Source organism: Cheilinus undulatus, linkage group 24 (assembly GCF_018320785.1).
Source record: "Cheilinus undulatus linkage group 24, ASM1832078v1, whole genome shotgun sequence".
NCBI classification, from domain to species: Eukaryota; Metazoa; Chordata; class Actinopteri; order Labriformes; family Labridae; genus Cheilinus; species Cheilinus undulatus.
In genome coordinates this window covers 17,757,193-17,778,046 of record NC_054888.1, presented here as the reverse complement: position 1 = coordinate 17,778,046, position 20,854 = coordinate 17,757,193, and the positions used below count along the sequence as shown (strand labels likewise).

The 20,854-nt window shown below is 36.0% G+C and overlaps 1 protein-coding gene across 1 annotated transcript in view; it reads right to left on the bottom strand.

Moving 5' to 3' along the window:
* The window catches only part of LOC121506194, a 177,463-nt gene that overhangs the window by 154,036 nt on the left and 2,573 nt on the right, over positions 1-20,854 (bottom strand). The window contains exons 2-7 of the mRNA XM_041781876.1: positions 13,302-13,451; positions 11,520-11,645; positions 11,266-11,426; positions 10,426-10,516; positions 9,941-10,081; positions 9,284-9,409 (exon numbers count right to left, since the gene is read on the bottom strand). Coding sequence (XP_041637810.1) covers positions 9,284-9,409; positions 9,941-10,081; positions 10,426-10,516; positions 11,266-11,426; positions 11,520-11,645; positions 13,302-13,451 — 795 coding nt within the window. The remainder of the gene's footprint in view (positions 1-9,283; positions 9,410-9,940; positions 10,082-10,425; positions 10,517-11,265; positions 11,427-11,519; positions 11,646-13,301; positions 13,452-20,854) is intronic.

Below are 20,854 nucleotides of genomic sequence, written 5' to 3'. Positions count from 1 at the left end.
CCTGGAACAAATAAACTTAATAAACTAAATAGTACTGCCTTATCTAAAAGCACACACAAAATACACAAGTTAGGTAGTTTCTTTTAAAATAACCTCGCACAATTTAAATATTAATAAGAAACTCTTTTAAAGTAGCTTCCTAATATGACTTGTTCTCTGTAATATGATACACCAAAATATAAATTCATGTTCCTGTATTCTCTAAAGAGGTGGGAACAGTACACGATTATTATTCTCAAGTCGAAGTACTGTTAATTTTTCTTTTTAATTTACTTAGGTACAATTAAAGTAAATATAATCTTTCTTTTTGGCAATAACAAGAAAACAGATCTCCAACCAGGTTTTTTAAGTAAAGCCACCTCTATAATAAAGTAAAATACACAGCGAAACTGTCATTGTCAGTTACACTCATAGTTATTTTTTCATGGTAACGTGTCAATATTGGTCCATTTTGTGTTCAATATTTTAAAATATGACAGTGATGCAGTTACTCTTGATAATCTGTGGTAAGGTGGGTCTCCTCAGGTAAGAACAAAACAGTCTCATAGCAAGGCAATTCATACTGAAAGAATATACACTATGCTTCCTTACGAGCACTTTTATTAAGGTAAAAGTAAAGCTACTCTGGTTAAAATTAACTAAAAGTTAAAATCCTGATTTCAAAATGTACTCAAAAAAGTACAAGTGGCCAAAAAACGACTCAATTACAGTAATTAGAGTAAAGGTAGTTAGTTACTTTCCACCCCTGATTACACAGTATGTCAATATAAGCGCCTGCTCTCTAATTATCGGCAAATGGTTTCAAAATTATGACTGAATACATTAAAATAATACAAGAAATAGTCTTAATAAACACCTAATACCTCAAATAAATATGTAGCATCTTGAAGTAATGACTTTATGACTGAAATCACAATGTATTGACTGGATATGGACTAAACAGCTAAATACATCATATATACAAATGACTTGTCTATTAGTATTGGCTTGATACCTTTAAATAGTTGAACAACTCTAAATGTATCATAAGAATGACTTGGTATTTCAAAATGACAGAATTTCAATGATTGTGCCATATTATTAATAACCTCTCTAACTTCTCTCAAAATAAATCTACACAGAGACTTTTTGTTGATAATCTCTAAAATGAAAACTACCATCTCAGAATGACAGCTTATCTCTGTAGATAACAGCAACAGAAATCTTCCTTACTCAGATCAGTCCTTTGGGGAATGTCTTAATCTAACTTTACAGTATAGAGAAAAATCCAAAGGACATTATCAGTGCCAAGTATGTGTTTATTTACTTCAACTAAATTTTGTCCTAATGATTGACTCAAAAGCAGACATACATCTTAGCTTTTCCATCTCAGCAAAATAAAGTCCTCAAATTATAAAAGTTGTAACATTTCAAAAACAAAACAGTAATGAAAAAACTAAAAAATAAGACACATTTTCTCTTTTGATTTCGTTGTTTATTGTTTTCACCATAAACATCCACACAGTTTTCACACATGTGTGGGTCATTTTTCGTTAGAGTCACATCTTTAATCGTACATAAAAACATCCAACTGTTTAGTATTTGATGCATCACAATAAAAGTCTCTTTGAAAAAAATAATGACTAGATTCAGTTATTTCCAACATTCACTAGAGTGAACATACTGTATGGCAGAGGATTCACAGTACATCAGTGTCACTTCTGTGCTGTTATAATCTCAGTGACTACCTGAACCTACACACTCACTCTCTGTGCTTCTGGATTCAGTCTTCTGTCCATGTTTGGAAATGATTCATAGATTTACATGAACTAATGAGATGTTTTATACATTTAGGTCATGAGGTAACTCTCCTGAGACCCAAATCCATGGCAGACTATTTTGGAGTCACTTCTATGTGGGTGAATTGTGTGTCTCACAATACTGCAGAAAAACAAGTGTATGGAGTACCAGAGTAATCATTTCTATGTATCGTTGAGTTGCACATCCATATATGACATTCATCTTCATAACATTCATATTATTTCATATTCAGTAGTTTTATAGATGATGCAGGAGCTGAAAAAGCTCCAGAAAGATCTGAAAGCAAACATCAATGAATTCTTCAATTAATCAGGTTGCTGTTTTCTAAACTTGGACGTCTAGCATTTCCAGTGTTGGTTTAAAGTGGCTATGTGTGTTTTACAGCTTAATTTTTAGAGCTTAATGCTGTTCAGGTGATTATTTAGCGAATACTGTATATAAATAGTGTGCAGTTTAGATTTGGGATACAGGAAGCTTAAACGAGTACAACATTTTACAAACAAGCAAAAATCCTACAAACTAATGCATGTACAGAATACTGACTTATATGCAAAAATAGCATTGCAACTGAAAATAAAAGCAAGTTAAAACAAAGTCTATAAAAACTTAACAGAACAACGGTTCATCATTGAATCCCATTACAGACTTCCAGGAACAATGACACATCATTCATAGATATTTTACTGATGTTAAAATATTTAATAACCCTCTTCTTCATCTGTTCTTTATCATTTCTTCTATTTTAGTCTCTTCACTAAAATTGCACTTAAGCTTATTATATACACACTGAGATAATTTAAGGATAAAACATCAGAAACATTCATCCTCCAGTAGACTTCATTTTATGACTGAACACAGCAGCTGTATGAGGCCCCCCAGAGGCAACAAGAGGAACTACAGCAAAGGATTTAAAGTGCACTTTTAAAGGGCATATGCTTGCTTTTCTGGTTTTTTTTTGTTTGTTTGTTTTAACTTGATCGACAACTATCATGATTTTTTTTTATTTAGGTTGAGGAACAGTCCCTTTTTAAGCAATTTATTTAAAGCTATGTTTTTCTTCTCTTTGGTATGTAAACAGGTAAACATGTTCTCAGTCTAAAAAGTAAAAACATTCCTATCATCTCAGAAATCCTTGTCTTTTTTGCATTAAAAAAACGCAAGAACAACACTGGAAAATGCCATGAAAAGTTAAATAAAATTATTGGAGGGAAACGATATTATGGATATTTTTGCCTAGTTTTCTGAATTCTAGTAGAAAAATAAAGCTGCAGTTATACATGAAATATCTAAATAAACTTTGTAATCTACAAGTGACTTAAATGACTGGCTTTGGTGCAAAAGGAACTGCTGAAACCAGGACAATGATGAGGAGAAAGGCATGTCTCAGCACTTTAGAAAGGAGTCAGACAGTGTTTAAGATGAATAAAATAGTGTCTCATATACCAGATTTTACAGTAATTAGCACCTGACAACCATTCAAGTTTGAAGACGTCACAAGATTTCAGAGTTCTTTTGCACCATTCAAGTGTTGGAACAGTCACTTTAACCTGTGTAAAATAAAAAGATAGTTCATATGGAGTAAATGGTCAGATTAAAAAAAATCCACAAAATTGTGTGTGTGGTCACAACTGGAAGAATGTAAGGAAATGTAAACTTACAAAAATAATCTCTATACTTTGGTCCAGCTCAGATTTCAGGATTTATAGCACCGCAATGGCTAATCACTATTATTAGGAATTTTATAAAAATTCTCCCAGAACTTCAAGTTTTGGCATCAAAAGTAGCAGCACAGATTTGATTCCATAAAAATATATAATCTAAAACCCTGAAGGAATATAAGACAGTTGCATAGAATTTAAATGGGATCCAAATCCAAATTTTTCCTACAAATTAAAATGTAAAAAATATAAAAACTTTGAAGTGTTTTGTTTAGCTCAAGTTTAGAAAGAAGGCACTTCTTAAAAGGCTTGTTTCTGATCCTAAAGGAAGAAGTTTGTGTCTAAGTAAAAAAAAAAAAAAAAAAAAAAAAAACTGTTTGAAGTTTCAGCTAAAAAAAAGTCTCATCCCATTTACTGTGTAAAAAGTTCAAGTTTTCTCACTACCGTCAAGTAACACTTGGTCCCATAGTGGGTGTAACAATCTACAAATAGAGAAGGTTGTCTACATCCCAGTTTTTAAGGTTTTAACAAACAGAAGATGAGTATGCCCACGATTAGTCAACATCTCCTCCATCATCTGCTCTCTGTTCATCAGCTGATGGCTCACAGTTGGTTTCCAGTTTGTCTGACAGAGCAGATTTCTCTGTTAAATGACAAAGTAAAGAATGATGTGAAAAAAACAAAACAATACAGAACAAAGGTGTCCAAAATGATGTTTGTTTAAATGCAGTTCAAACCACAATAAAAACCTAACAAAGTGATAAAGTTTCTTTGTTTTATACATCTTCCTTTGGTACTTTCTGAGCCGATTATTTCTAAGATTTATTTTTGGGGCTTTTTATGCCATTATATTTAGAGAGGAGGACAATAGATAGAGTTGGAAACAGGAATTAGAAAGTCATGATTATTTTCAAACTAATTCTTGGGGTTTTTACTTGTGATTTGGGTAAAAAATGAATCAACTGCAACACACCAAAGACAAAACATTATTCTTTGGTCTTACCAGAGTCCTTGTTGGTATGCAGACATCCAGAGGCTGGCGGGTTATGAACCTCTACAGATGTGAGCTCTATTAATTGACAAAACATAAAAGTACATTGATTTCTAAGATAATATAGTGACCATGTTTAATTCTTTTGGCTAACATATGGCTGAACTCACCACTTTCCTGGTCAGTGTCAGAGACTGCAGCTTCTTCTGGGCTCTGGTTGGAAGTTTCTGGAGTCTCTGACTCAGTCTCTATTAAATAAAAACAACACAATAACAAGTAAGAATTTTAATACACCTTTAACACCTGAAGCCATGATGTCTGTCCCACCCCAGCCTGAATGTCAAAAGCTAAATGTCTTTTACTGGATGTTCGAAATAGTTAGCTGACTAACTAACTAACTGACAAACTTACAGACAATAAAAACAATCCTTACAATAAATATTTGGACCCCAACATTTCAAGCTAGATGGAGAAACATTAAACTCTCCAGTATGAAGAAAACTCCAGCGGTGTTGGCTTTTAAAAATCTAGGAAAAGTTTAAGATACTGTGTAGAATCCCTGGGTTAAAATCTAGTTAACAAGCTGGAAAATAGTAAGAGAATAAACTAAATATAAGCAATCCAGTGGTGTATACTGATTTTAACAAAACGGATCATGGCTTTAAGTCATGGATCACAAATGATATTACAACATTCCTGTCTTTGACAGAAAAAGGTCAATTTAGAGATTTGAGTATTAAAAGAGAAAACATGGTCTTGAAAAAGTATATTTTTCCAGATATCTTCAGGTATAAAATTATTTTGATCATAATGAAAGAAATAAAAAACAACTTTGAGGATACAGTACTGAAGTTACATAAATAAATATTCTTGTCCACAGGGTCAGTGTGGTGCACATTTTGTACAAGAAAAGCTTGAAATGTCAGTTACCTGATAATCATTTCAATCAAGTGTAAAACAGTAGTTTTCATAGCAGCGTCTTAAGTGCAACAGAGTCACTGAATGTGCAAACGATACCACTAGTAAACCATGTTTACTGATGACTTTCAGCTGAATGAGATGTTTAAAACAGAAAGAGTTCTCTTGAATGCATCTTTGGGTAGATTTCCATTAGATTCATGTCTGATGAGCATATTTTGACCTGATATAAATAAATAAAGATTCTTTCATATGCATAGCTACACAGACACCAAGGCTTTTGTTTGCTCTCAGATCAATGCTTATGTACAGTCAAAGGCCTCTTTCTGTCCAGCAGTCTTCACATGTTTCCCTCTGTGAGCACCTTGAGATGACTCAGGTGTTACTTTCTGTTACCTTTAGGCCTCTGAGATACACCTCCAATGTAGGTATCAATAAATAGCAGAGTGCTCAAACTTAAAGTAGTAAATAACTTTAAAAATAAATACAGAAAATGGCATTTCCTTCTTAGATTAAGAGGAGCTGACACATTTGAGTAGAAGTGCCTTAAATGATGTACTGAACTTGGGTAAATTAAGACGTTTCCCAGAACAGGAAACTCTTCCATGTTTTTTTTTCTCAACTGGGTTAAACTCTCATGGTCGGGATTTTACTTACGAGCTCTACCATGGGCATTTTGTATTACTGGGTGGCTGGTTCCCTGGGTTGCTGAAGCAACTGAGGAAAGTGATTGAAAATAAATAAATAAATAGTAATGATACAGAAAATAGATCAGTAACTAAAACACATTTGGCTTAGATGTGAAACAAGGATTTTTTACTATCAGTCTTCCTTCTTTAACTATTTTGAACATGTTTTTATGTTTGGTTTAATAACATTGTACTCACCAGCTCCATTGCTGAGATGTTGGTTGTCTTTGGGTTGTCCTGAAACAACTGGTAGAAAAAAATCCATTGTAAGATAACTGGTGAATGATTTTGTTCTAAATCAAATAAGTTTTATCATAGTTTAAACATTTTTCAGAATAGGTTAAATAGCAATTCATTACCTTCAGCATCAGGAGATGTCTTTAGTCGTCTCATCTCTTCTTCAGTCCCTACAAGTAAAAAAATATATATTATAAATAAATCCTGTTGTTTATAACTACTGTAGTCAAACACCATCACCTAAAAAAACTAGTTGGAAAACAAAATGATAACTTTGAACATATCTCATAAATCTATGTTTCCAACTATTTTTATTGTGGCCATGGTTTTTATATCAAGTCCACTTTATTTATAGCACATTTTACAACATATTACGTTTATAGCAAAGAAGAAGGTAGCTAAATAAAGTGGCTCTACAATTATGATATTATGAAAAAAAAAAAAATTAAAAATTAATTATTATATAAGTATAAGGGGTGGGCACTCAGATGATTTCAGATCGTGAAGAAATAGATGAGCTGCTAAAGTTGTTTTATTGTAGAATCTGTTTTTTTATTCTTCTAGCTCTTCATTCCTTCTTCCCTTCAGCTTCCCAGCACAGCGGTGATTCACGGCTGCAGATGAAACTGAAACTTAAGATTTAGTCCTTAAAAGATTTCTGTCTGACCTATACGAAACTGTATTGGGGCTTCCTAAACCATGAATATGCAAAATAAATGTATTAAAATTAAAATAGAACAGGGTCATTATTTACTGTATAACCATGTGTCTCAGATATCAAACATCTTCTGGGTTATGTTAATTTGCTTATTTAGCCAGTCTGTAAACAAGGCTGTCATATAAAAATGTGTATGCTCAGGCTACTTGTGCAAAGCTACAGCTACAGAATTCTGTTTGCAGTCCACATGCTTTCAGCTTAAAGTCACTGTGTTCAAATTTGCCACATAAACACTTGAACAGATCTAAAAACACAAAGGAGGACACATAAATCATATTTTCTAAGTTGTGCAGAAAATGTAGAAATTGATGATGATGGTGATAGTGGCAACAATGAAATGGCAAATTCTAATCTCGTCATACATTGGCCAACAGGTTTTTGCAGAAGAGAATGAAGACTTAAAATGCTTGACTTGTAAAAATAACATTTATGCATGTTAAAATTATATGGGGTATGAATCATCTTTTTTTTCTGGTCATTATCTTAAGACTTTGTCATAAAATAGAAGGAAAAATAGAGAAAAATGAAATTTGTTATCTAGCCTTAAAAAAAATCTTATATTTTGTTCCATATCGCCCTTCTCTATGTATACTGTATTGCATGTGGTGAAAACTTAAAGTGGGCTACAGATTTGGAATTTAATACTTAAAAACAGTGAATACAGACATGTTTGCATGTTAAAAAATATACTAATTTTTTAATGTTGATATTATTCAAGTGTGGTTTATTTAAACAAGTTCAACTTTTCTCATGTTAAAGAGAACATTTAGTTTCTTACCCTCTTCTCTTTCTACATCTCCTCCTGTGTAGATAAAGAAAAGCATGTTGTAAATCAGTCATTCATGATGTGATCATTATTCAACATTTATCATGCTGTAGCAGAGTGCCACCAAAGATGGATCCTGACTGCAGAACAAACCCAGACCTCTTAATAAACTTTCATCTCATTACTGACTGTATTCAAAAAGGATTTTCTCTGTGTAAAATTAAATATTTGGACCAAAAATTTGGTAGAGCAAAACTATTAAAGAAACAACAAAACAACTCTAAAATTCCTGCTTAATTAGAAAAAAAAAATCATTTGGTACAACTGAGTTTTTGTCTGTTTATGGATACTATATTGGTTTTGCTGAATACTTTGAGCAGACTACATATTTGGCTTGAAAATGTTTCGTTTTGCATTTTATGAAAATGAATAAATATTTAATTAATTTAAATAGACTTCAGTTAAGAACTTTTCACATGTTTAATACAGCATTTCGTAACTTAGTGTTATTTGGTCTTCTGTTTCTTCCTGTTAATAAGAGAAGGAAAAGTATGCAGTAAATCCGTCATTAATGATGTGATCATTATCAGTCACTAACCATGCTTTAGCATTGTTTTATATTTGATAGTGACAGTGGTAATTGTAATTTTGACTTTTTGTTTAAAATCAAATATTATCACTTATAAATTTGTTAAAGGAAAACTACTGAAAGAACTCATTATCACTGAATATCTTAATCCACACAACGAATTTTGGCTTCTTACTCCTGATGCATCTGTAGATGAAATATGCAGCAACTCCAATGACCACAACCAATACTGGCACAAGGATGGAAGCCAGCCAGTCCTGTTTTTCTATAAAAACAATGGATAAAACAGAAGGGTAAATGTAACTGAATGATGTTGGCTAATGCTTTTGTTTCATGATGTAGTACTGTATATATGCAATGTTGTGTATTAAGATTAAAAAAATGTGCATTTATTATGCGGATGTTTTTCAGTGGAACTACTCACGTTTAAGGAAGGGGTTTGTGATGCTTTCACTGGTTTCATTGCTGACTGGGTTCATCATCAAACATCTGAAACTGTTCTCCTTTTTATCCTAAACATTCAAAGAAAGAAAATCATGAAAACAGATTAAGAAAAAAAGCTCACTAGCACTGAGGATGACACAATATGGTAAAGAAAGATCATTAACCATGAATTTAAAGTGTTGAAATGTTGTCAGCTTTTCATACCTTTGTTATAATCAACACTTTGTCTGAAGGTCCATCCTTGTCATCTTTAAACCACATGTAAGTGATTGGTTCAGCCTCTGCAGTGTTGCCTTCACAGGTCAGGAGACAGCTGGTCATCTCAGTGTCACAGGATGTTTCTACAGAGGGTTTAGCTACACGAGCTGACAAAAGAAAGACCAAAGATATGGGGTACTTTAGGGGACCTGAGATCAAAAGAATTTCCAAAATGATCTGGTGGTTAAACTTTATTTTAAAAAATCACCGCTCACAGATAACAGAGAGATGAGTCTTGCTGGAGTCTCTGCCGTTAATCTCTGGTGTGTAGATGCCGCTGTCGTTCAGGTTAAGTTTTTTGATGGTCAGTTCTCCAGAATCAGTGTCCACCTCACAACATCCTAAAATCATGAACAGACATGGTGACATGTGACAGCAGGCAGCAGGAAAAATGTAAAACAGGGAGAAATGGGAAAAAAGAAAAACCAAAACAGGAGCTTAAAGCACTCAAAAAACATACTATAAAACAAGTCAGACTAGAACAAGCATGGGATTTATCCATTGGTTCAGGCCAGGGCAGAAAGACAACCCAAAACACAATAAGTCCTGTCTTGACTTTTGCTGACACAGAAGTATTATACCTGAAAACATGTGAAAGGAGCACCCACATTTACATCCTAGAATGAACTGAAATCAAAACCTTTAACTCTCTTTCTTACCCGTTAAAACATTCAGATCGATGGTAAAAGCAAATTAAAGGCCATGATAAAGTCACTGGTCATTTACTTCAAAACAAATCAGTGGCTGATTTATTCTAATACCTTGAAGTTTGTTTCTCTGTTAACATATCAAAAACTATGATTTTGATCAAGGTGCTTCTTGTATTTTCAAGCTGAATAAATATATATAAGTACATCAGTGAGTGAATTTACCTTCAAATTGGCCAAGGCACTCAAACTCATCTCCATACCACCCTGCTGCAATATTTTCATTGTGTTTCCACTCTATTCTTTGGATAGTATCATTCATGGGGGGTGGTCTGAGGATCACATCTTCACCTTTAGCTCCGTAAACTAGGACAGCCATAAAAAAGGCACCAAATGTCATCAGTAATTTCTTAAATACACTGTTAAGTTGATTAAATATAAACAAACAGCATATGTGAACACAGTGAGAGATCTGGAAATGATGGCAAAGGTCTAGATACTAAGTCAACGACGAGGGCAGAACTGGTATTAAGTTATGTTCTGGAATGTCTCTGTAGACCTGCATTTATCATGAATGATCTTCAGTTTACAAAAATGGATAAATTATAATACAAAACAGATGATCTACTCAAATGATGTAAGCTAATGTTTCTATCTGATAAATGTAGCCTTGTATATGTGAAATATTTGAAAAGGTAAAATATACAAACTTTGTTTAATGAAGGGGTTTGTGACGCTTTCACTGGTTTCATTGCTGACTGGGTTCATCACCAAACATCTGAAACTGTTCTCCTTTGTAACCTAAACATTGAGGGCGAGATAATAAAGAAAACAGACTATGAAAACAAGGGATGACACAATATGGTTCAGAATTATCATAACATCCACCAAGGAGGTTTATGTGATCAGGTGGGTTTGTTTGTTTGTTTGTTGGTTGGTTTGTTAGCAACATAACTCAAAAAGTCATGGATGGATTTTCATGAAAATTTCAGGAAATGTCAGAAATGGCAAAAGGAAGAACTGATTCGATTTTGGGACTGATCTGGATCACCGTCTGGATCCAGAAATTTTTTTAAAGGATTCTGTACTATTGGGAGATAGGTCTGCGCTGTTACCACTTTACACCAGGAGCTGGTGGACATGAGTAACTTATCCAAAGTTTTGGAGTTTAAAGAGTTTGAAAGACGTCGAGGAGACGAGTCAGAGTGTAACAGAGAGAAAGACAGCAAAATTGGAGCAAGAATACTCACAATGCTGGGAGGAAAAGAGGAATATTCACCCTCTGCCATGACTTTCACACGTAGCGAAGCCAATGCTTTGCCTCACCGTGTCTCCACCCCACCGGGGAGGGAGTAATTGGCAAATTAGATTTTGGGAGTGATCCGGATCACCGTCTGGCTCCAGGAATGTTTTTAAAGGATTCTTCACTATTGGGAGGTAGGGCTAATGGTGGAGGTCTGCGCTCTCTGAGTGTTTTTCTAGTTAATTGTGGGTTTAAAGTGTTCAAATTCATCTGCTCAGGCTGAGGTAAAAGTTTATAGTTTTCATACCTTTGTTATAATCAAATTGTCGTGTGAAGGTCCATCCCTGCCATCTACAAACCACTTATAGACGACTGGTTTGGCATTTGTATTGTTGCCTTCACAGGTCAGTTGACAGTTAGTCATCTCAGTGTTACAGGAGGTTTTTACAGAAGGTTTAGCTATATGAGCTGAAAGAGAAAAAACACAGGGTACTTTTGGGAACTTGAGGCAAAAAGCAAAATAACCTGGTGGTTAAACTTCATTTAAAATTCTCTGCTTACAGATAGCTGAGAGATCAATCTTGATTAAGACTCTGCCGTTAATTTCTGGTGTGTAGTTTCCGCTGTCTGTCAGTTTCAGTCCTTTGATGGTCAGTACTCCAGTATTATTGTTCACCTCACAACGACCTAAAATCATAAACAGACATGTTGACATGTGACACAAAACAGGAGAGAAAATTTAAAACAGGTAAAAAACCTAATGCCTCATAATCCTTGGGTTAATCTATTTGTTCAGTCCACATCAGGGGTAAAATGCTCTTTAAAGGTATTCTTATATTTATTATTTTATATTTGAGTGCTGACAGAATTTACAGTCTAAACAGTTTTTGAAAATACACTTCAAGTAATCCCTTTACTTCAAGTTTCCATAAAATGACTGTAATAACTGAACTGAAGTGGATATTAATGGATTCCAGTCATGGTTACCTTGTATTCTGTTTCTGTGGTGTAGTGGTGAGCTAAGAAGAAAAGCTGGGTGGTTTCTGTGGTAATGTGATGTAGACATTTTTAAAACAGAGACTTCAGTGTCCATCCGTGTGGCTAAGACTTTGTACAATCTGCGCTTTCTTTTAAAGACATAATAGTGTAATAATCCTCCAACACATCTGAAACTTGCAGACTTCCACACTGTCTCACCAGAAGTAAAAAAGTCGATTTTAAGGGACCAGTCTTGTCAGCATTATTTTAGATTTTGATAACTGCTCAAAAACAGAAATATGCAAGTTATTTTTTTCTCTACTCTCATGAAAAGTATTAATGTGGCTCTGTGTGTGTGTGTGTGTGTGTGTGTGTGGGGGTGTGTGTGGGTGTGTGTGTGTGTGTGTGTGCACATGCTTGTAGATGACTGATTTGATCTGTTTTATTGTTACTATTTATCTGCCCAGGGATGGCTAATGAAATGGCTAGTGTATATGATACAAAGCATCTCTGTCTTCTTGAGAGACTAATGTTATTTCAAATATTATCCCAGAGACATATAAACTTGATTAAAATAAACTAAACAAAGCTAACGATGACCATGAGGCCCAATAACCCTGACCCTCAAAATGTAACCAGCTCATCCATGAGTTAGAGCGGATTTTGTGCAATGTCTAAAAAAAAAAAAAGTATTCTAGAAGTATTACATTCACAAGAAGGTCCAGGAAGGACTGACAACAACACAAAAACATAATGCCCCTGGCATCGTCTATAGCTGACACCTGATAAAACATCTTGTTTACACTGAAAACATGTGAAAGCCCCACATCAATCTATATCTTACAATAAACTTAAACCGCAATCTTTAACTCTCTCACCTTAAAAGTTTTCTCCCCTAGAAAAACACTCAAACCAATGCAAAAAGCACAAAGAAGTATAAAAGATCACAGATATCATAATTGTGCCCCTGGGAAGTCAAATTGCTTTTGCTCCAAACAAACCGTTCATAAAAGAAGAAAATAGTTCATTTGGAGGTTCTTTATGTGAGAGGGACATATCTGGGGTCAGACAGGAACAGCGAAACCTCCTTGAAAAAGGTTTGGTTCATCCAGGATCAACTGGGCCTTTTTAAAAGTTCTGGCTTTGTATCATTTAAACAGCTCATTCAGAGTAGTGCTTATTTTGCAGCACATATTGACTAAGTCCAGCAACCTGTTCTTGTTTTTTAAACGACCATATTAAAGTCACTATAAAATACCTTCAAATGTCTTTTATTTGACAAACCATATAGTCGAATTTGGATAAAGGTGCTTTTGTTTTCAAGTGTAAATAAACATATTTAGGTACATTTATAAGTAAATTTACCTTTAAACTGGCCAAAACACTCAAAATCGTTTCCATGCCAATCTGCTGCAATATCCTCATTGTGTTTCCACTCTATGTTTTTGATAGGAGAATCCATGGGGGGTGGTTTGAGGACAGCATCTCCATCTATAGCCATGTAAATTGGGTCAGCTGTAAAAAAAAAAAAAAAAAAAAAAAAAGGACACCAAAAGTCATTAATGAATATTTGTAGTCTTTTTATATATTATCTAAGTCATATTCTGAACCATTTCTAATTCATGAGCACAAAAAAAAGCTCCTAAAGCAGAAGTTGTCTGAAGTTATGCTACAAACTTTTTCCCTTACACAAGTACAATGAAATCTACAGCAACATAAATTAATTTATTTAGTTATTCTTTTGAGTTTATTTAACCAGGAAAACCTCACTGAGATTAAGAATTTCAGCAGCACAATGAACAGAGAGGGGGGGCTTAGCACTGATGATAAAGAACTTTGAGATTGAAAAGGTCTAAATAATAAGTTTAAAGGCTCAAAATCTGAGATGAAAAATCTAACATATTAGCTGAAAAGGTTCAAACATGGCATTTAAAGTCACTTTAATGTTTTGAAAAGACAAAAATGAGATTATAAGTTGAAATCATGATTCTTAACAGTCAAAATATGAGTAATGCTAGGCCTCTTGGGCGTAGCTGCATTAGAAAGCGACTGGGTCTTCCGCTTTATCGGACCACGAGACACAGTTGGCAGTAGGTTTGAAAATTGTTTGGCGGTTTTGCATAAACTGTACTTTGACTGTAGTGTCATGTCTTCATCTTCGGGGAAAACAGTGACAATGAAATGGAGTGGATGATTTCTAGATCTGCTAGAATGAAAAGAGCACATAGAGATAGGCAGGAAAGAGCAAGGAGTTGGTCAGAAGAAAGTGAAAATTTGAAAAGTCATAACAAGAAGACGCAGACTTCTCCCAAAAAGCCAGTGCGTGAGGAGCAAAAACAGACAGATGAGATGAAAGTAATGATTGAATTTGATTGGGAGGGGGGTCACTTCCACCCGATCAAACTAACAAGAGCAATTGAACAGGAAATAGGTAAGATCAAGTTAGCAAAGCTGCTGAATAAAAAGAGAGTGCTAATTCATGCGGTGAGTAAACAACAGCAGGAGAAGATCATTAAAATGACATCGCTTGTAGGGGAAAAGATGAAGGCCTATATACCTGGAGCACTTGCCAGGTTGAAGGGAGTAATCTCAGGGATACCACTGAGCGTGTCTATGGATGACGTTAAAAAAGAAGTCAAAGGAGGGAAAGTGATTAATGCGACCAGGATTAAGAGCAAAAGGGATTACAAAAGGGATGGTATTCTGAAAAACTCAATGTCAGTGATTCTGCAGTTTGAGAACAGCATCACAAAATCAGTGCAGATTGGGTACATGAATTACAATGTGAGAGAGTACATACCTAAACCAATCAGGTGTTTTGTATGTCAAAGAATGGGACATATTGCTAAAGAATGCAAAGGGAAACTACGGTGTGCCCGATGTGGAGGGCAGCACGAATATGGAAAGTGTGGAAAAGATGCTCAAGTGAAATGCTGTAACTGTGGAGGAGATCATAGTGCTGCATACGGAGGATGCATAGTACAGAGAGAAGCAATGGAAGCTCAGAGAGTCAAAATAATGGAGAATGTCTCATATGCAGAAGCTCAGCTCAGCAGAAAATCAGCCCCAAATGCGAGTGCCCTCTGTACCAGAGCAAAGGACATGCATACATAAATGTAAAGTGGATGACAGTACCATGATGGTGAAAAAAAGAGAACTTTGTGGCTTTTATCTGCCATGCCATCAATGTGGCAGTAAATATGAAGAAGAAAAGTGATAAAATTAAGACAATTGTAGAGGCAGCAGGAAAATTCCTTGACATGAAAGAAATTAAAGCAGATCAGATACATACACTGTTGACAGTAGCAGAAGCAGCAGAAAACGCAAAAGATGTGGCTTGATGCACTAATCATGGTTATACACATTCTTCAATGGAATGCCAGAAGTTTGCTAGCTAATGATCAGGAGCTTAAAATATATATTTATGATCTGGAAGTAGTTCCAGATGTTATTTGAGTTCAGGAAACTTGGTTGAGACCTCAGATAGATTTTAGGATCCCTGGATTCAGCGCAGTTAGACATGACAGAGATGATAACCATAGTGGAGGAGGCTGGCATAAAGAGAGATCACCTCGCCTAAAGAGATAGAGTGTGTTGTAGTAGAGCTCTGTAGCTCCCGGAAAGAAAGAAATGTGAAGATAATAAACTTCTATAATCCATGCAGGAACTTATCATGTGACATGTTTAAAGAAATAGCAGGTACAGTATATAAGAGAGAAATTTGGTGTGGGGATTAAAATTCTCATAACAGTTTATGGGGCAGTAATCTTACTGTCAATAACGGGAGTGTAGTTGAAGAAATGATAAATGAGAGAAATCTGGTTTGTATTAATGATGGAAAAGGAACCAGAATAAATGTAAACAGAGGATCAGTATCAATACTAGATCTTAGTCTGGTGTCAGATAAAATGGTGAATATTTGTGAATGGTGTGTTAAGGACAATACTACACTAGGGAGTGATCACTTCCCAATTATTACCACAATAAATGATAATGTGTGTAAGCAAGAAGGGTATAGTAAAGCTAACTGGGAACATTTTAGGTTGTACTGTAACGAGACTGCACACATGGTAACACATGAAGGAAACAGAGGAATGTGCTAGTGAAGTTACGGAGCATATCTTAAATGCTGCAAATCTTTGTATTCCAAAAAGAACAACAAAGGTAAGGTAAGAGTAGTTCCGTGGTGGAATGATGAATGCAGCAGAGCAATAAAAGAAAGAAACAAAGCTCTTAGAATGTTAAGAAAGAGCATGTCAATAGGGAACCTTGTAGATTACAAAAGGAAGGATAATAAAGGAAGCAAAAAAGGAAACATGGAGAAACTATTGTTTATCTATAGGAAGAGAAATAAAATTACAAAATGTTTGGGCAATGTTTAAGAAAATGAGTGGGAAAAGAAGCTCTGTTAAAACCCCAGTGCTGGTCAGTGGTCAGAGGTTAGCTATAGTAAACAAAGAAAAGGCAGATGTGTTAGGTGAGTCATTTGCTGCTGTGCATAGTGGGAACACCTGGGTGCTACAGCGCTGTTGCCTCACAGCAAAAAGGTTGCTGGTTCACTTCCCAAACAGGGCGTTGCTGTGCAGAGTTTGTTTTGTTCTCCCTGTGCACGCATGTGTTCTCTCTGGGTACTCCGGCTTCCTCCCACCACCAAAAACATGCTCATTAGGTTAACTGATCACTCTAAATTGGCCGTAGGTGTGAATGTGAGCATGCCTGGTTGTCTGTCTGTATGTGATGTCTGTCTCTATATGTCAGCCCTGTAATTGACTGGCAACCCGCCTCTTGCCCAATGATGGCTGGGATAGGCTCCCCCGCCCTGACCCGGAACAGAATAAGGGGTATAGAAAATGGATGGATGGACAGTACAGAGCATTGCATGTATGCACAGGAGCCATGAAGACAACCCCCATCAATGCTCTGTTAATAGAAGCAGGAGAGATGCCTCTGGAGTTACGGAGAGAAAGAGTTTCATTAGCTTATTGGATCAAGCTTAAAGGAAGTGGGGCAAAGAATCCAGCTGCACAAGTTATACAAAGCTGCTGGGAATATTCCAGGTTCCAGAGGAGAGGGTTTGGGTGGACAGGAAATGAATGGGCCAAAAAGTATGGGATAGATCATCTAGAATTCACAAAGCCCAGCCCAGTTAGTATGGTTCCCCCATGGATCTACCCTGAAGCAAAGGTGGACATGAATGTTAGTACTATGAAAAAAGAGTGGCGACTGAGTGAAGTGGGTGAGAGAACGAGTGAATACCTGAGAACTAGGTATTACAACTATCTCAAAATATTTACAGCTGGAGCTAAGAACACAAAGGGGTGTGTGGGAGCAGGGGTGTACAAACCAAAATTTGGAGTGCACATTTCAAAACGCCTGTCAGACCACTTATCAGTATTCACAGCAGAAATGGTGGCAGCAATTATCAGTCTACAGTGGGTGGAGGAGGTCAGACCAGATAGGGTGGTGATGTGCATAGATTCAGTTGCTATTTTGGAAAGTCTACAGTCAAAAAGCATAACCAGGGAAGATTTGTTCATTGAGGCACGGCACAGTTTGTCCAGACTTCACAGGGGTGGAATTGAGGTACAGTTCTGCTGGGTGCCAGCTCACACAGGGGTGAAGGGAAATGAGGTTGCTGATAACGTAGCAAAAAGGGCTCTGGAAAAGAATATAACAGTCACAATACCTTATAGAAAAGGAGAGGGTAAAACAATAAGGGCAATAGGCAAGGAAATTTGGCAAGGAAAGATGGGAAGATGATCAGAAAGGAAGAAAATATCACAACATACAAAAATCAGTCCTAACAAAAATCTTTAAAGAAAGGAACAGAAGAGAAGAAATCATCGTAATGCGGCTTAGAGTTGGTCATACTGGTCTGAATAACACAATGAATTTAATAGGGAAAAAGAATACTGACAAGTGTGAGAGATGTGGCGTAAAGGAAAACGTGGAACATATTTTAATACACTGTGTAAAGTATGCTTCAGAGAGAGAGAGGCTACAGAGGAAAGTCAGAGCAGCGCAGCAGGACTGGAGTATGGCTGGAATTCCAGGAACAGAAGGGGAAAGAGAAAAGATCCGAGATGGAAGGAAAGCATTATTCAGCTTTCTGAAAGAGACCCAATTGATGGGTAGAATCTAAAGATGGGGATATGAAGCTACACATTCTTGTACAGTGGGTGGCGGTATGCACCTGAACGTTTTTTGCGATCCGCCATAAAACGAAAGAAGAAGAAGGCTAGGCCTCTTACTCCTGCCTGACATGCTGCTGGTGGTGTTTGGTGCTGTGCTGATGCTGTTGTTGGAATTAAAGGTGAGAAAAGAGTCCCTTTATTTAATTTTAGGAGTGTTCAGTTGCCTTACTAAAATACTTTCTGCTGCAGTAGTGATCCTGGAGTGCTGTTTGGTTCCCCACTTTAAGCTGTTTTCTTTTTAACCAAGCGTGGTTGGTGAGTAGGTGGCTCAATTGATTAGACTTTTAAAACCTGACATAATTCCTTTTTAATGACATTTGTTTTCTTTATTTTCAGAACCTCTGCTGCTGTTTTTGCCCCCCTTTTTTTGTTAGCCCCCTTTTAGTACTTTTTTAGTACCCTTTTTGCTCCCCTTTTTGGTTAGCCCCCTTTCAGTACCCTTTTTCATTTGATTTCTCAAAATAAAATCTTATATTTGTTGAACCTTTTCCCATGCCTCCTCAGTTCTTACCTGTGTTGCCTTTAATTTAGAATTTTGGTCAAAGTTTAAGGTTAATTATTTCCTGGGGTTTAAATCCCCAGGTGTCGTTGTTGGTACTTTTCCTTATTTATAGGTCAGGAGCCAGGTCCACTCCTCGGGATGTTTTTTGCTAAGTTTTTTTCACTATGGTTTCCTGTTATCTTATACCTTGGGCCATCACGAGTTGATACCGACCACCCCCAACTCAGAGACATTTGGTCTCAGGGGCCAAAAAAACCCTTTTGGGAAATTATGTAATTGTACATATTAAGGTACTGCAATTGCACAAATGGTCAGAAAACACTCAAATTTTGCAGGATGTATCCTGACACATAGGGGCAACTACCAGAAAGAGGTCCAGGGGTGTCCTGCCTTTCAGTTCTCAAATATCACCTTCAACATACCCCAAAAGACAAAAAAAAAAAAAATCTGTCTGCCTGAAAACTTACCATCAAAAGTGATCAATTTCAAGCATTTTATTATTGTTTCACTACCTAAAATGTTTATTAAAAACTTCCCACATTTCTAAGCTTCAATTTAAGTCCAAGGTGACCTTTCCATCTATAGGATTACAGCTGCTATGACCAAAGTTCTCCACTGTACCCCAAATCAGGAAAAAAATGAAAATTCCAGTATTACCATTTTTAAATGGGCTCAAGCATATTTTCTGGCATCTAACCCTAATCTTAAACAATAGGTGAGACTTCAGTTGCATCTTGATATAATATCTGAAGTGTGAATTACAAATTAAAAGAGAATAATGTTACGCCCCCAGATGGACCAGGGTATCAAGGTGCAACATTAAACAACATCATACAAAACCAGGTCATCATATGAGATTTATTCAAGAACTCAGTCCTGAAAAGGAATAAATGACTCTAGTCAACATTTCTTAACTATAGATAAACATTCTGCATAGCCAAATAACGAAAATAAGTTACAGCTCAAACGAAAAACAGAACATATTTCTATGGTTCTTAGATATTTTTGCTACTGTACTTTGACCACTGGTCATATCAGTGTATTCACACTAAAAACTCCTGTGTTATTTAATCAACACAGTTCCTGAGTTGCTGGGGTTGGGTTATATTTCTGTGTTAATTTTCAGAAATTAACCCATTTTGTGGTTGAAAGGGTAATTCCAATTTCTGGGTTGCTTGAGTTAATTATATTTCTGGGTTAACATATCAGAGTAACCCATACTCTGGGTTAACGCCCCTTCGCTCATGTCCCTTGCAGCATCCCTCCTTCCAGCCCTTGTCATCTTGCACACAAGCACTTTGTTTGTAGCCCAGGACCAAGAGGACGCTAATCATGCATTGAAGGTAAACATCTAGCATTTTGGAAAGTCTGTTTGTACCGGTACACTGTAAAATCCAATTAGTTTACCACTTTAGAAAATTTATGCAAACCTACTGCCTTGAAAAAAAACAAGTAACTTTAACTTTATGACCCTAGTTGAGTAAAATAGAGATTTTTGCATTGTTAAAAAGGCTTTTTAAGTTAAGAGAAATTGCACTCCAGTTCAAATAACAAAATTCCTTTGTGTAGAGTACTTAGTTAAGGAAGTTATTATAGCTCAAGGTTTAGTACAGACTACATTGTAAACCTGAATTTTGTTTCTACTTAAACTTTTTTAGCAGTCATTACTTATTCTTTTATGTTTTGTCCAAAAACGTTGACATTACTGAATCAAATGAGTCGTTTGTACTATTCAGCTGAAAGATGCAATGCAATGATCATGTTAAACTGAGATAACTTAGTATGTTTAGTTCTTTAAGGGGAGGGGCTATTCCAAAATTTTCAAGAAACCATGGGTGAGACTGTCAGTGCATCTGTTGGCACCGGCAGGCAACGTTTTCATCATGACTTCCACATGTGGCAAAGCCAATGCTTTGTGTCACTGTGTCTCCGCCCCACCAGAGAGGGAGTAATTGGCTGATCTGGATCCAGGAACGTTTTAAAGGATTTCACTATGTTTCCTGGATGCTTTTCTAGTTTCATATTGTGGTGTGCAGTGATGAGGAAAGCTCCCAGACAAGTTGAATGAGTTTGACAAGCTCTTGCACAGGAAGCATGAGCAGCTATTATTTATTCTGAACCACAGATACAGTCACATACAGACATGGTGCTCTGCAACATTGACCCCCTCAGTCATGGTGTCATACTTCAACCCAACATTCTGTGTTAAATAACCCAGAACT